Source organism: Eulemur rufifrons, chromosome 4 (assembly GCF_041146395.1).
Source record: "Eulemur rufifrons isolate Redbay chromosome 4, OSU_ERuf_1, whole genome shotgun sequence".
NCBI classification, from domain to species: Eukaryota; Metazoa; Chordata; class Mammalia; order Primates; family Lemuridae; genus Eulemur; species Eulemur rufifrons.
In genome coordinates this window covers 83,047,644-83,061,387 of record NC_090986.1, presented here as the reverse complement: position 1 = coordinate 83,061,387, position 13,744 = coordinate 83,047,644, and the positions used below count along the sequence as shown (strand labels likewise).

General features: G+C 62.9%; 1 protein-coding gene across 1 annotated transcript in view; it reads right to left on the bottom strand.

Moving 5' to 3' along the window:
- OBSCN (obscurin, cytoskeletal calmodulin and titin-interacting RhoGEF) overlaps positions 1–13,744 on the bottom strand; it is a 135,401-nt gene that overhangs the window by 28,380 nt on the left and 93,277 nt on the right. Inside the window, exons 66-84 of the mRNA XM_069467771.1 lie at positions 11,509–11,587; positions 11,185–11,309; positions 10,742–10,939; positions 9,979–10,011; positions 9,679–9,777; positions 9,299–9,517; positions 8,771–8,831; positions 8,397–8,467; positions 7,518–7,640; positions 7,231–7,370; positions 6,224–6,424; positions 5,991–6,073; positions 5,493–5,666; positions 4,513–4,669; positions 4,145–4,261; positions 3,895–4,059; positions 3,606–3,764; positions 3,282–3,459; positions 2,901–3,014 (exon numbers count right to left, since the gene is read on the bottom strand). Coding sequence (XP_069323872.1) covers positions 2,901–3,014; positions 3,282–3,459; positions 3,606–3,764; positions 3,895–4,059; positions 4,145–4,261; positions 4,513–4,669; positions 5,493–5,666; positions 5,991–6,073; positions 6,224–6,424; positions 7,231–7,370; positions 7,518–7,640; positions 8,397–8,467; positions 8,771–8,831; positions 9,299–9,517; positions 9,679–9,777; positions 9,979–10,011; positions 10,742–10,939; positions 11,185–11,309; positions 11,509–11,587 — 2,496 coding nt within the window. The remainder of the gene's footprint in view (positions 1–2,900; positions 3,015–3,281; positions 3,460–3,605; positions 3,765–3,894; positions 4,060–4,144; positions 4,262–4,512; positions 4,670–5,492; positions 5,667–5,990; positions 6,074–6,223; positions 6,425–7,230; positions 7,371–7,517; positions 7,641–8,396; positions 8,468–8,770; positions 8,832–9,298; positions 9,518–9,678; positions 9,778–9,978; positions 10,012–10,741; positions 10,940–11,184; positions 11,310–11,508; positions 11,588–13,744) is intronic.

Below are 13,744 nucleotides of genomic sequence, written 5' to 3'. Positions count from 1 at the left end.
GGCCAGCGAACGGCCGACTCCTGCCACAACTCGTGTCCTTGTGGCCACATGGGTTGTCTGGCCTCCCGGAGGAGCAGTCTGGACCCAAGGAAGGAGGCGTTGGGTAAAGGAGCAGCTTCTGTGCAGGGCGGAACTCGCCGGAGCCCAGGCAGTGGGGCATTACCCATCGGCCCTGAGTCTTCCTCCAGAAGGACGTCCCCCAGGGTGGCTCTCCAAGCCACGCCAGGAAGCAGCCGCTGCATTCCTCAACTCCGACCAGGGATGGTCCTCCTGCCCGCCCCGGCCACACGCCCTGCTCCAGCCTGTGGCAGTCACTCCTGGGCACACAAATGCCCCCAGCTGGTCTCGGACAAGCGGAACAGGAAGGACTGACCGTGCTGGGACGGCTCCTCTAAAACGAGCACTGGGCTCGGTTCTTAGGACTGAACTAGAGACTGGGAGGCTTGTCAGCCACCCCAGGTGTGGCCTACCTGACAGCCCAGGTGAGAATTACCTGACAGCCCAGGTGTGGCTCACCTGACAGCCCAGGTGAGAATTACCTGACAGCCCCGGTGTGGCTCACCTGACAGCCCCAGTGACCCCAGGGGCACATGTGGGACACACAGTCAACCTGTGCTGGTGCCCGTCTCCCTGGGAGCCCCTGAAGTGGAAACAGTAGCTGTGCCCTCAGGACTGCCCGTGTGGGCACCAGGCACGCGCCCGCCTCTGCCCCGCACACGGCAACTTGCACCTTGGGGCGATCACGAAGGACCCTCAGGTGCTGCAGGGACCCCGACGGGTAAACCGCGAGGAGAGCCCTCCAGGTGAGGCTGCCCTCCGTGACGTGGCGCCTCCGCAGGAGGGTGACGGGCGGGTTCTTTACTCACACGCACGTCACAGTTGGTTTTTCTTGCCATGGGGGCCTTTCCACTAGAGAAGATGGCACAAGGTTTAGCCCTGCTTTTGGCTGTATGGTATTTATGAATGTAAATGTGTGTGGCATGTTATGAATATGTGCGTAGCATGCACATGTATCATATATATCTATGTGGTGTGTATGTACATGTGTTTGGTATGTATCTATGTACATACATACATTGGTGTAGTGTGTATCTGTGTGGTATCTACATGTATAGTGTGTATTTATGAACATATATACATGTATATAGTGTTGCTATGTATATGTGCACCATGTATCTATGTAGCATGCATCCATGCATGCATGTGTGTGCAATGCATATCTATGCATGCATGTTTGTAGCATGTATCCATGTATGCACATACATAGTGTTCAGTATACAGGTAGTGTGCACCCATGCATGCGTGCATAGTATTTGTATGGTGTGTATCTGTACATATGCATGTGTGTAGGCAGGACTGATGTGTATACATGTGGGTACTGTACATCTGTGTATATATATTGTGCAGTATGTATGTATATGTGTAGGTATGATTGTGTGTGATGTGCATCTGGATATGTATGTCGTAACTATACAGTGTGTATCCATGCACATATGTCACACGTATGTATATGTGTTGCATGTAGTATTGCTGGACATGTGCATATGCGCAAGAAATCTGTATTATGCACGTTTACACGTGTAATGTGCATTTGTGTGTACATGTGTGCATAAGTGTGTGTAGCGTGTGCACACCGGGGCAGGCCAGCCTGCGTGTGTGGGTACAACCGCAGACTTGCACAGCCTCTGGGACCCATCCAGTGGTCCCTTCTGCCCGGCTCCCTGGGTCCCCGTCCCTCTGCTGCTCTGTCCCCTTCGCTCGTCAGGCCTCCAGGCTCGGAGCCTGACCCGTTTCTCCGCACTCCCTCCACGTCCATCTGCACGATGACTCCTCGTTTCCTGTCTCTGCCCGGACCCTCCCCTGGGTTCCACACGCGCTTTTCTAACGGTGCCCCAGCAATGCCACCTGAGTGCCCCGGGCACCTGGTTCTTCCCAGCCCTCCCCTGCAGCTCTGTCTGCACCCGCACCTGCCCCCCCTCTGTGAACACAGCCCCCGTCCCTGGGACGCTCAGTGCCCGACTGCGGTTGTCCCCGATGCCCGTCTCTTTCCTGCACACCCCGTCCGCCCCACCACAGCTGGCCAGCCGTGCATGCAACCCGCGTCTGCACCCAGCCCCCGCACGCAGGGCACAGTGGTTCCCAGGGTGGCTTCCCTGTCCCTTCTCAGCCCTCCCCTGTGGGTTCCAGGCATGACAGCCAAGGTGACAGAGGACAGAAGCCAAACCGTGTCCCTGCGCTGCTCGAAACCCCGCATGGTTCCAGAGCACTGGGGGACCAATGCTGCCCAAAGAGAGGTTTGTTCTTGTCCCTTGGAATGTCCTGATGAGAGTGTCTGTTCTCCCTGGGGGCCTCGGGCCACGTCAGATCACCCACACTAACACTGAGGTTCAAGCGGGGCTGAGGGGGGGTCCAGCCCCCCCAGCAGTGCTGGACACTGAGGTCAGCCACCACCGAGCCCAGTAAAACCCGCAGGCCAAGGAGAAACAGGCGCTGTCCACAGGACCCCGCTGGGAGGACACAGCTGGAAGCTCATGCTCGGTGACACCCGAATGCTTCCCCCGACGCTCTTCCCTCGGCTGACTGTAACCTGTGTCCTTTCGCTGCCATAATCCCTGCCCCTGAGTGCAGTGGCCTTGCTGACTTCCGCCAGACCCCCTAGTGAATTGCTGAACTGCCTGCCTCTCTGCACAGCCCCCCACACTCCCCCGTGGTCCCCGCCTTTGACTGGGTGGGGGGACGAGTGACACATGAGGGCCTGTCCCTCATGGCCCCGGCCCCACGACCGGACGCCATGCCGCGTCCTCAGCCCTTGCACAGCTTGTCTCTGTGGGCGGCTCATCTCTGCTGCAGGGCCAGCACCTCCCGACAGGGAGGCCGGGGACCCCCGGGCCGGGGCGTACCTTTGTACCAGCTGACGACGGGCTTGGGTGTGCCCGTGACGCGGCAGGCCAGTTTCACCGTCTCGCCCAGCTCGGCCGTGCAGTCGGCCAGCTCCTCCTCGAAATCCGGGGGCCCTGAGGACACACACGCGGGGCTCTGAGCACCCCGTGGGTGGGACATTGGGCTCCTGGCGCCCTTGGGTACACCTTGGCAGGTCACCTCGCCCCCTGCCAGTGGCCCCGAGTCCAGGGTGTGGCTGCCACGGGGACTGTCCTTCTGTGTTATCCCGGGAGTGAGGGCGGGAGCTGCCGGCCTGAGAGCAGCCAGGCAGACGGCCGGGCAAGGGGAGGGCTGGGCGCCCCCCGCACTTCAGCCCCCCGGGCCCCGGGCCGGTCACTCACGCCACACGGGCAGGGCCAGGCGCTGCTGGATGCCGCAGATCTCCTTCACCCACGAGTTCTTGGTGATGACAGTACGCGCCTGCAGCAGGTACTTGCGCACGGAGTCCTCGCGCTCGTGCCACACCTCGAAGGCACGGTCGTCCCCCTCCACCTGGTCGTTCAGGTCGATGCTACTCAGCTGTGGGCCGGGAAGGGACAAGAGCTGACTACTGCCTGGAAGATGCAGCATCCGGCGGGGCCGTGCCACTGCGTCAACCCCAGAGCCAGGAGGACGGGAGGTGTCGGCCACCCTGCACACCCCGGCAGCCCCCGGTGCCCGCACACCTTCATCATGTTCCGGAACACGTAGCTGAAGGTGTCGGTGCGGGAGTCTCGCCGGGGCTTGCAGATCACCAGGTGGTTGCGGAAGAGGAACACGTGGCGGTTGTGCCCCTTCCAGGGCATCCGGGCCCCCGGCGCGCCCTCCCACACGATGAAGTGGCCCTGGGGGTGTGGGTGGGCTGCCGTCAGCCTGCGGTTGGCCAGGGCCCCCCAGGGGTACAGGCCCCACAGCCACCCAAGTGCCCCGCACCCTGCCACCCGCCGTCTCGCGGGCACAGGAGCCCCGCCCCACCTGGCGGATGGGCTCGCCCAGGGCCTCCAGGGTGCCCGGGTAGTTCTCCATGAGGGAAACATGCAGCTTGTTCTCGGCGCGCTGCGGCAGGGCGGACACCACGGCGTAGGCCTGCTCCAGGAGCGCGCAGTTCTGCCTGTTGCGGGCCTTGTTGCGGATCAGCTCCTGGGGGCGCGGGGCACGCGGGTTAGGGCGCGGGAGACCCGGCCGCGCAGGCAGAGGGCCGGGCGCAGGGCAGGGCCGCGCCCACCTTCAGCAGGGCCTGGTACCGCTGCACGCGCTCCACCGGCTGCTCCAGGTAGTGCTGCAGCGGCAGCGGCGGCGGCTGCGAGGGGTCCCCGGCCGACAGCGCCTCCTCTGCATATTTCTGTGGGAACAACAAGCGGGGTTTCAGGGCAGGAACGCACAAGCCCCCTCTGGCTGTGTCCCCTGAGAGCTGGAGGGTGGGTCCCCAGGGTGCACACACACAGCCCTGCACCCTGGTCCTCTCTCTGCCCCAGGCACAGCTGCGTCCCCTCAGAGCTGGCAGGCCAGCCTTCCGACGGAAGCCGGGGGTGGCAGGGGGCCCAGGGTGGGGGTGGGGTGGGCCGACGGGTCCCCCGAGCTCAGGCGGGGCACCTTGTAGAACTCCTGCACGGCTGTGCTGACCACCACCGACTCGGCCTGCACCCGGCCCACCAAGAACTCCAGGTACTTCTCAAAGGCCGCCTGGTTCCTGATGAAGCACATGGCGACGTCGTCGTCCGTGTCACACTGCTGCAGCTGCTGCAAGAAGCTGCCGGGGAGGGGGCGTGTCAGGACCCTGCCCGCGATCCACCACCCGGCCCTGGGCCCTCACCTCTGGGGGAAGCTCCTGCCTGGGGGCTGGGCCCTGTGGGGCCTGTGACAGCGAGCGTGCTGGCATGCGTGTGCACACAAGTGGCCGCGGGCCCAACTGCACGTGCACATTATATGTGCCCACTCATGAGGGTATGCATGTGTGCTGTGTACATGTGCGTGCACCTCCATGTATATGCACATATGTGCTGTATGCATGTGTGTACAAGCATGCACAGACATGAGAGTGTTCATGTACACGTGTATTCAGGAATAGTGCAGGTATATGCATGCATGTGTGTGCATGTGTATAACATGTATGCATATATAGGGGCACGCACATGTGCAGTTGTACACATGGGATGCACGTACGCACTTGCATATCTTGTGTGGCTGTGCAAAGGAGCTCAGGTGTACGGAGCCATGTGTATAGATGTGTACATGTGTGCACAGGCGTGCACATGTATGTGCTGTGTGTCGTGTACATGGGTGTGCACTGTGTAAAGGCTGCACATGTGCACATATGTCTGTGTACCTATGTGCACAGGTAAGGGTGCGTGCATGTGGGGCCGTGCACGTGCCCACTAGCAGTAGGTATACTGCAGGCCTTCCCACGTGCAAGCCAGGTATACACGTCTGTGCTCTCGGGGGACATCTGTGTCACTGTACAGAGATGAGCCAGCACAGGTTCCTTCCCCCTCGCCCCCTGCCCTCCCGTGGGAGGCCTGGCCCTGTAGCAAGTACACACGTGTGCGTGTGCGTGTGTATGCAGCCCTGCCCACCTGCTGTGGAAGTGGCTGATGTCCTGCACGTTGCGGAAGATGACGGCCTTCTGGCTGGCCACGGCCGCGGGCACGTGGGGGCAGCGGTCCAGGTGCTGCATGTGGTGGCTCTGCAGGAACTGCAGCTTGCCCACGAACGCCTGCTCCGAGCTCAGCAGCTCCTGGATCGCAGAGCTGGGCAGGAGGGGCACAGCCGTGAGCGGAGACCCGGCAGCCCCGGCCGCCGGCACTGCTCCCACCTCCAGCACGGGGACCGGGCACCGCGTGGCTGCAGCAGCTTCCAGGGCACAGGGGCCTCCTCTGCTCTCTTCTGCCCCTGCCCGTCCCTGGTGAGGCTCACGTGGAATCAGAGAGGGCCCCACAGAAGAAGAGCGTGGCCACGACCCCAGCTCCCCCAGGGCTGGGGCCTGCACCCACAGCGAGGACCACAGCTTCTGTGAGTGATGATGCAGCTGGCGGGACACCAGGGCTGCCACCCCAGCCCCGCCGGCCACTCACCTCAGCCTTGTCTTGTACTCGTCTTCAGACACGGCCTCCCCAGGGAACTCGGGGGCCTCAGCGGCCCCCCACTCAGGAGACAGCTGGGGAGAAACAGGAGTTCACTGCCGGCGGTCTGGGCCCCAGCCCTGCCCCTGTGGGTACTGGGCTCTCGCCCGTCACATGGGGACAACCCCCGGGGCCTCTCCAGGATCCCCAAGGCTCCCCTTCCTCCTCCTCAGCCATCCAAGTACCTTGAGCCTCTTGTCCAGGTAGGCGGGTGACACCCAGCCCTGCCTCGACGGGCTGGATTTGGTGGGCTTGGTGCGCACAAGCCAGCGCAGCGGGTGGGCCGAGTCGAGGACCTCCACGTACTGGCCTTCCCGCAGCGTGATGGCGTCCTGCTCGGCCCCCAGGGGCAGGTAGTCGGCCGTGACCACGTAGATGTCAAAGATCTGATGGGGAGGGGAGGGGGCGCTGAGTCCAGGGAACCAGGGAGGGGCCAGCCAGGCCTGCAGAGGCCCCGGACTGCAGGGAGGTCGCCCCTGCGCCCTGGGATGATTTTTTTTTTGAGACAGGGTCTCACTCTGTCACCAGGCTGGAGTGCAGTGGTGTCATCTGCAGCCCCAAACTCCTGGGCTCAAGCAATCCTCCTGCCTCAGTCTCCTGAGTAACTGGGACTACAAGTGCGCACCACCACACCTGGCTATTTTAAAAGTTTTTACAGAGTTGGGGTCTTGCTATGTTGCTCAGGCTGTTCTCAAACTCCCGTGCTCAAGTGATCCTCCCGCCTCAGCCTCCCAAAGTGCTGGGATCACAGGCGTGAGCCACCGCGCCCGGCCTCAGAATCATTCCGCACATGCACCTGTTCCCGCCCCTGTGCAGAACAGGGAACAGGGGTGACACCTCCCGACCCACCCTCCCACGCTGAGGGATCACCGCGGCCCCTGGTGTCGCCAGCCCAGGGCTGTCTGTACTGAGCCGTGTGGGCACCTTCTCCCCATCACGCTCCCACCCACCACCCTGCGACCTAGCACGTAGGTGCCTGGCACACTAGGGGCACGAGGCGCGTTCTTGCATGAACAAATGACTCCACCAGAAGCCAAGTCTCTGCAGGAACCTGTGCGGAGAGGGTCCCGTTCCCACCAGTTCCTGCCCCCTGTGTGCCTCGGGTGGGGGTCCCGCCTCCCCCCTACACCCCCACCTCTTCAGGGGGTCAGACCCCTCCCGCCCTGCTCCCCGGGGGTCCCAGCCTGCCCACCTCACCACGGGAGTCGCCGTCCTCCGACTCTGAGGAGGACTCCTGGACGCTGGAGGAAGGCCGCGACCGGCCGTGCCGCGGGGACGCAGACGGCGTCTTGGACTCCTCATCGCTGTCAAACCCAGGCACCTGCAGCTTGGCTGGGTGGGCACAAGGATCATGACACCCCCAGAAGGGCGGCCCCTGCAGACCCCTTGCCCTGTCGCTGGCCTGGACCCAGAGCCTCAGGCGCTCCGCTGTGGCCACCCGCCTCCCGGGCCCCCGGCACATGGACGCTGGCCCCTCACCCTGCGTGATCTTGGCCGACACCATCTCGGTGATCTGGGAGGTGAGTTTCTGCAGGAACTCCTCTGTGCCCACCTCGGCGAGGGACAGGTGGCTGCGGACCTCCTCGGCCCCCAGAGGCTCCCCTGGGGGTGTAGACGCACCGCTCAGGCGGCCATGCACCCCTCAGACGGTCGCCGAGCGCCCGCCATGCTGCAGGCCCAACCTGGCTCTGCGGCCACACGGTGCGCAGAGGGGATGAGGCGTCCCCTGGGCGGTGCTGATGTCCGGCGGGGAGACACTGAGATCAAGTGGCCGGCGGGGCATGGGGCAGTACGGACTTGCCAGGACAAGGAGTCACACTGGCTACTGGCGTCCCAGCCAAGGCGTGACCAAGGGGACCAAGAGCAAGAGGAGTCAGAGTCTAGACAGAGGGCACAGTGGACACAGCTGAGGGCTGCCCAAGGGACAGACGGGGACTGTCTGTGGCTGCAGGGCAGTGGGCAAGGGGGGCTGGACCTGGCCACAGGCTGCAGGAGGAGCCTGGGGCTGTGGGGGCCGGGCTGGGTTCGTCCTGCCTCTGTCCTCGACGCCCGGCACCCAGGCATCCTCACAGCCCGCTAGACATGAGCTCCGTGCTGGGGGTGGCCTGGCCCAGGGGCCCCACAGGCTCCCAGACCCACGGGGCTCAGAAAGGCTCCAACATCAAGCAAAGGTCAGAGTCCAGGCCCCCAAGAGGGCGAGGAGCCCAGGCTGTGCTGGAAGAGCCAGGAGAGCCGGCCACGCTGTCCAGCAGGAGGCTCTCGGGCCGGGGCCTGCCCACCACGTGGCCACCACGCCCTGCCCACACCGGGGGCTCGGCAGCTGTGCCCCTCGAGGACATGCACCCACCCCGCCTGTACCTTTGCTCTGCCCCGCAAGGTCGGCCACACCCGCAGGCTCCGCCATCTGTGCCGAGATGGCCTGGGTTGTCCTACATGGGGGGGCGGGGAGGGGAGTGTCCTGAGGGGCCTGGGGTGGCCCCACCACCCTCTGCCCTGGGGTGGGAGCTCCCGACAGAATGAGGGTCTGGGGGCAACGGGCTGGGACACCGCAGTTGGGGGCTCCACACCAGAAGCCCCAGGGAAGCCCTCATTTTACAGTGGGGAAACTGAGGCACAGAGGGGGAAGAAGGCTGGCCCAAGTGGGGCAGAGCCAGGCCATGTTCCAGGGTGGGTGCTCAGCCTGACGGCCGTGCCGGCCCACCCCCCACCCCTAGGCCCCAGCCCCCACTCACCCCTGGAGGAAGGTGGACAGCAGGGCCTCCTTCACCGCCTCCTGCTCCTCCTCCTTGGCCACTGTCAGGAGCAGCCGGGACCATCAGGACGACGTTCCGGACCCTGAGGAGTCTCACTCCGGGCCCTGGACCGGGTCCCCTCCAGAGCCCTGAGCAGGGCCTGCGCCCGAGCCCACCTCCCCGCCCCACTCTCCGCCTGTGGTCACCCTGACGGTGACGGGAGGAGGACAGCGGTCTGTCCTCGACGTGCCAGCAAGGCTCAGGAAGCGGAAGGCTTCCGGGGGGCCCTCAGGCGAGCGGCGCAGACCACGCAGGGGAGGCTCGGAAGCGCGAAACCCACCAGCACCAGCAGGGCCTGCCCTGCTCCTGGGTCTCCCAGTGCTGTGGGCCGCCGAGAGCTGGCGGGGAGGAGTCCCAGCCCCGACGGTGGTGACGGGCAGTGTGTCCCGGGAGTTCCGATGCCGCCTGGTGCCCGCCTGCTGCGCCCCGGGCCCGGCCACCCCGCCCGCCCCCGCCCACCGCACTCACGGCCGGAGATGTGCAGGCCGGCGGAGCAGAGGGCCTGGCCGGCGGCATTGGTGGCGATGCACGTGTAGGTGCCCTGGTGCTGGCGGCCCACGTCTAGCAGGACCAGGCTGTGCTGCTGGGCAGAGCTGGCCACGGTGTAGCCCGGCGTGTCGGGGCCGATCCACAGCACGCCGCTCTCGGCCTGCTCCCTGAGCCAGTGCACGGCGGGGGCCGGGCGTCCTGCGGGCGGGCAGGAGGGCAGTGGGTGCTTCCCGCAGGGAACGGGGCTCCTGGCGGGGGAGGGGGGGGCCCTGCCTGCGGCCTCCCTGGGGCTGCCGTGAGGGGGGCCTCCACCCCACCCGGGGTGATCGCTCCGTGGCGGGAGGCAGGAACCGCCCTACCTTCTACCTTCACCGAAAAGGTGATGCTGGAGCCCTTCTTCACTTTCTTGGGGGTGAACCTCTCCAGGATGCGGGGTGGCACCAGCTGCTCACGCACATCTGGAAGGTCACGGTGCAGCTGCTGGTGACCCCCCGGCATGGCCCCCACCTTCCGCGCCCGGCAGGCCCTGGGCAGCCCCACGCTGTCCCTGCACCCTCGCTGAGTCAGCCCCATGGTCACTCGCGCCTCCACGGCTGCCCCTCCGGCCCTGGCGCCCTCCGTCCCCCCAGCCTCTCTCCGCCCACCTGGGGCCGCCTCACCTGGCACTGGCTTTTCTTCTGGTTCATCGGGGCCTGCAAATGGCGCAGAAGTGAGACGTCAGTCCCCCTGGTCCCCTCCCCGTGGCCCGGCACACGGTGCGGCGGTGGGATGGCTGGGGCAGGGGACCCGAGGACGGCGCCCCACCAGCCACTCGCCTGAACCCTTGGCCACGGAATCGCGGAACCCGCACACTCAGGTGTGATCGAGGCAACGGGTCGCGTGGACCAGATGTGATGTTGCACCCTGCCGCCCACCCTCTCGTCCCACCAGGGACTCTGGGGCGTCGCTCTGGCACCTACGCACAGACGTTTGTGCTCCACACAGCTGAAGAGTCCCACCTTGTGACGCCGGGGACCACAGCAGTGCCGGGGCCCTCGTGACATAGCAGGTTTGGGTCGAACTTAGAATAAATCTTCAGCGTCCAGAACATTTTGCACGATCAGGAAGTGTGGGCCCCTGTCCCCAAGGCTGCCACCGACTTCCTGGTCCACGTGCTTCTACCAAGTGCCCAGGGCTCCCCCCCTCCCAGGGTCCACCTCACTCACCAGCTGCCCACTGGCCAGGACAGGGCCCCACGCCGCCCCTGCAGGCACCCACTCCCTGTGGGGCCAACCCCCGGCCGCCGTGACACTCTGTATGCAGGGGTGACTACCGCTGGGCTCTGGCCCCCTGTCCTGACACGGCAAGGCAGGCCGGGGACCTCAGCCCTGGTCTGGACACTGTGCAAGGCCCAAGCTCTGCCCAGTGCCTTGCAGCACCCACCTCGGACCAGCAGCCGAGCAGAGGAGTAGGCAGCGCCCACAGCATTGCTGATGTAGACCGCGTACTGGCCAGCGTCCTCCCGGGTGACCGAGACAATCTCCAGGCTGTGCAGGGTCTTCTTGTCGGTCATGTGGACGTGGGCAGAGGCGGTCAGGGGCTGGCCGTCTTTGAACCAGTACAGCGTGGGTGCCGGGTAGCCTGGGCCACGGGACGGGTGTGGTCAGCTCAGGGCCACCCTCTGCCAGGCACTGTGCTCTCCAGACGGGAGTCCGGCGAGGGCTGGAGAGGGTCCCTTGGAGACCCCCCACCCCGTGCTGCCGGAAGCAGGCACGTGTCACCACCTGCCCTCCGCTGGCCGGTCTCCGCCAGATCGTGGCGGACGGGGAACAGCCTCCCGGCCTCCCCCCGCCACGGCAGTGCCGCCTACCTGCCCTCCCTCTCACCTTTCACCTTGAGCTGGAACTTGGCCAGGCGTGCCCCAGGGGCCACCTGGAGGTCTTTCAGCTCCTCCACCACCTGGGGCAGCTGCCCCTCGTCTGTGGTCGACTCTGTTCCCTCTTGCTCCCGGCTGGCAGGGGGAACAGACAATGAGGGTGGCCATGCAGGGGTGCAGCAGGGTGACTTCGGAGGCTCCCTGTTTGCTAACCCAATGGACAGCGGGGCAGGAGGCTCCCAGGGCCTGACTGAGGGCTCCGGGATTTGGATTCTGCCACCCGCCCCTCAGCCTGGCACCGTCACTCCCCCAAGCCCCGGGCACGGCCCCCGACCTGGACAGGTAGCCTTGGGCGCTGAAGTACGACGAGGTCTCCGTGGCATCAGCTGCGGTCTCATAGTCTGTGCTTGTCACTGGGGGAGGAAGAGTGTAGCTGGAGCAAGGCCTGCCACCCCAACCGCCCAGGCACACGCCCCTGCACCAGGACCACCTCGGCCCTCCAAGGTCCTGACCACGCAGCTTGCTGGACATCCACGCGGGAGCCAGGAAGCCGCGAGGGGACCGGCTGTGTTGTAGCCTCTCCACCCACGGTAGGCCAGGCCTGTAGCTACCTACGAGCCTCTGCGACCCAACAGACTATGAATACTGGGTGACGCAGAGGCTTCACAGGTGACACAGTGACAGTGGTAGAAACTTCCAGTTCCACCCTACTAGGGACCAAGGGAATGAAGCAGTGTAGCCTCAAAACCGACAGCTGGCGACTTGCATTTTTGGTCAAAGGGGAGTGACAGGAACTGGACTGAGCCTACGTTACAGACTGAAGGTTTGTGTCCCCTCAAAATTCTTATGCTGAAATATTAACCCCCAGTAGATGGTGTTAGGAGGTGGGGCCTTTGGGAGGTGACAGGTCATGAGAGCGGAGCCCCCATGAATGGGATTAGTGCCCTTATAAAAGGGACCTCAGAGAGCCCCTGGCACCCTGTACGGCACAGCCTCACCCGGTGCCGTAGCTTTTCTTCTGTAATATCTAATCTGCTGTTAGTACCATCACTGTATTTTTTATCCCTAGAAGTTCTATTCAAGTCTTTTTAAGATATTCCACATCTCTACTTAAGTTTTTGAACACATGGAAAATAATTCTAATAACTGTTTTTATTTATCTATCGATTTATTAGATGGGTTCTCACTATTTTGCCCAGGCTGGGCCCAAACTCGCAATCCTCCCACCTCAGCCTCCCAAGTAAGTGGCTGGGACTATGCGCCACCGAGCCCTAACAGCTATTTTAGTGCTCTTGCCAGTTCTAACATCAGCGCTGGTTTCTTATTTTTATTTCATTTTATTTTAGAGAGAGGGTCTTGCTCTGTAACCCATTCTGGAGTGCAGTGGTGCAATCATAGTTCACTGCAGCCTTGAACTCCTGGGCTCAAGCAAACCTCTCACCTCAGCCTCCCAAGTAGCTGAGACTACAGACACGCACCGACACACCTGGCTAATTTTCCTTATTTTTTGCAGAGACAGGGTCTTGCTATGTTGCCCAGGCTGGTCTCAAACTCCTAGCTTCAAGTGATCCCTCTGCCTCAGCCTCCAGAAGCGCAGGGATTACAGGTGTGAGCCACCATGCCTGGCCTGGGTTGGTTTTGATTGGTTGACTTTTCTCCACATTATGGGTCCTATTTTTCTGCCCTCTTGCATGTCTGACGATCTTTGATGGGATGCTTGACATTGTGGGTTTTACCCTGTCAGGAGCTGGCTAGTCTGTACGTCTACAGACACAACGTATCTGCGAAAGATGCGGTGAGAGGACAGCCATCCGCCACCGGGAAGCAGGCCCTCCCAGAACCCAGCCACACTGCACCCTAATCTCAGGCTGCCAGCCTCCGCAGCTGTGAGAAATAAATCTCTGTTGTTTATAAGCCACACAGTCCATGGGACTTTCTTAGAGTAGCCCAAAATGACTAAGGTACCCTCCCACCTAAAACAATTGAAAAAAGGACAAAATACATGAAACAATGGTTTTCAAGTCACTGGACGTTAAACAAATGAAGGACATTGATCTCTTAAAGATAGGAAGCAAAGGTGACCCCTAGGATTGCCTCAGCTTCCTGCCTTGTATTTCTAGGCCCAGGAAGAGGAAACTGAGGCAGAACCAGGCAAATTCCTTGAGCAGAGGAGATGAAGCTGAGAGTCCTGCGGGATGGGGCGGCTGGTGTCCACAGGACAGAGGCCTGGAGCAGAGGAGGCCGTACAGAGCGGGGACCGCTGGCTAGCACACACACACGGGGAGAGGGTCAGAGGAGGGCACCAGGCGTAGCGCCTGCCTCCGCCAGTCAGACAGGAGAGGCCCCCAGCGCACAGGCATCGACCGCAGCACTCAGGGAAGCTCCCGCCTCCAGAGTGGGAAATCATTAGCCCAGACTGAGCGCTGCTCTGGACTCACCAAAGAAATCATAAAAGCCAGACCTGAAAGTAAGAATAAAACTGCTTCCAAGTAACTGTCCCCAAACAAAGCTCAGGAATATCTGTAGAAATATAAAATATCCCCACAGGGTAAAATTCACAATGTCAAGCA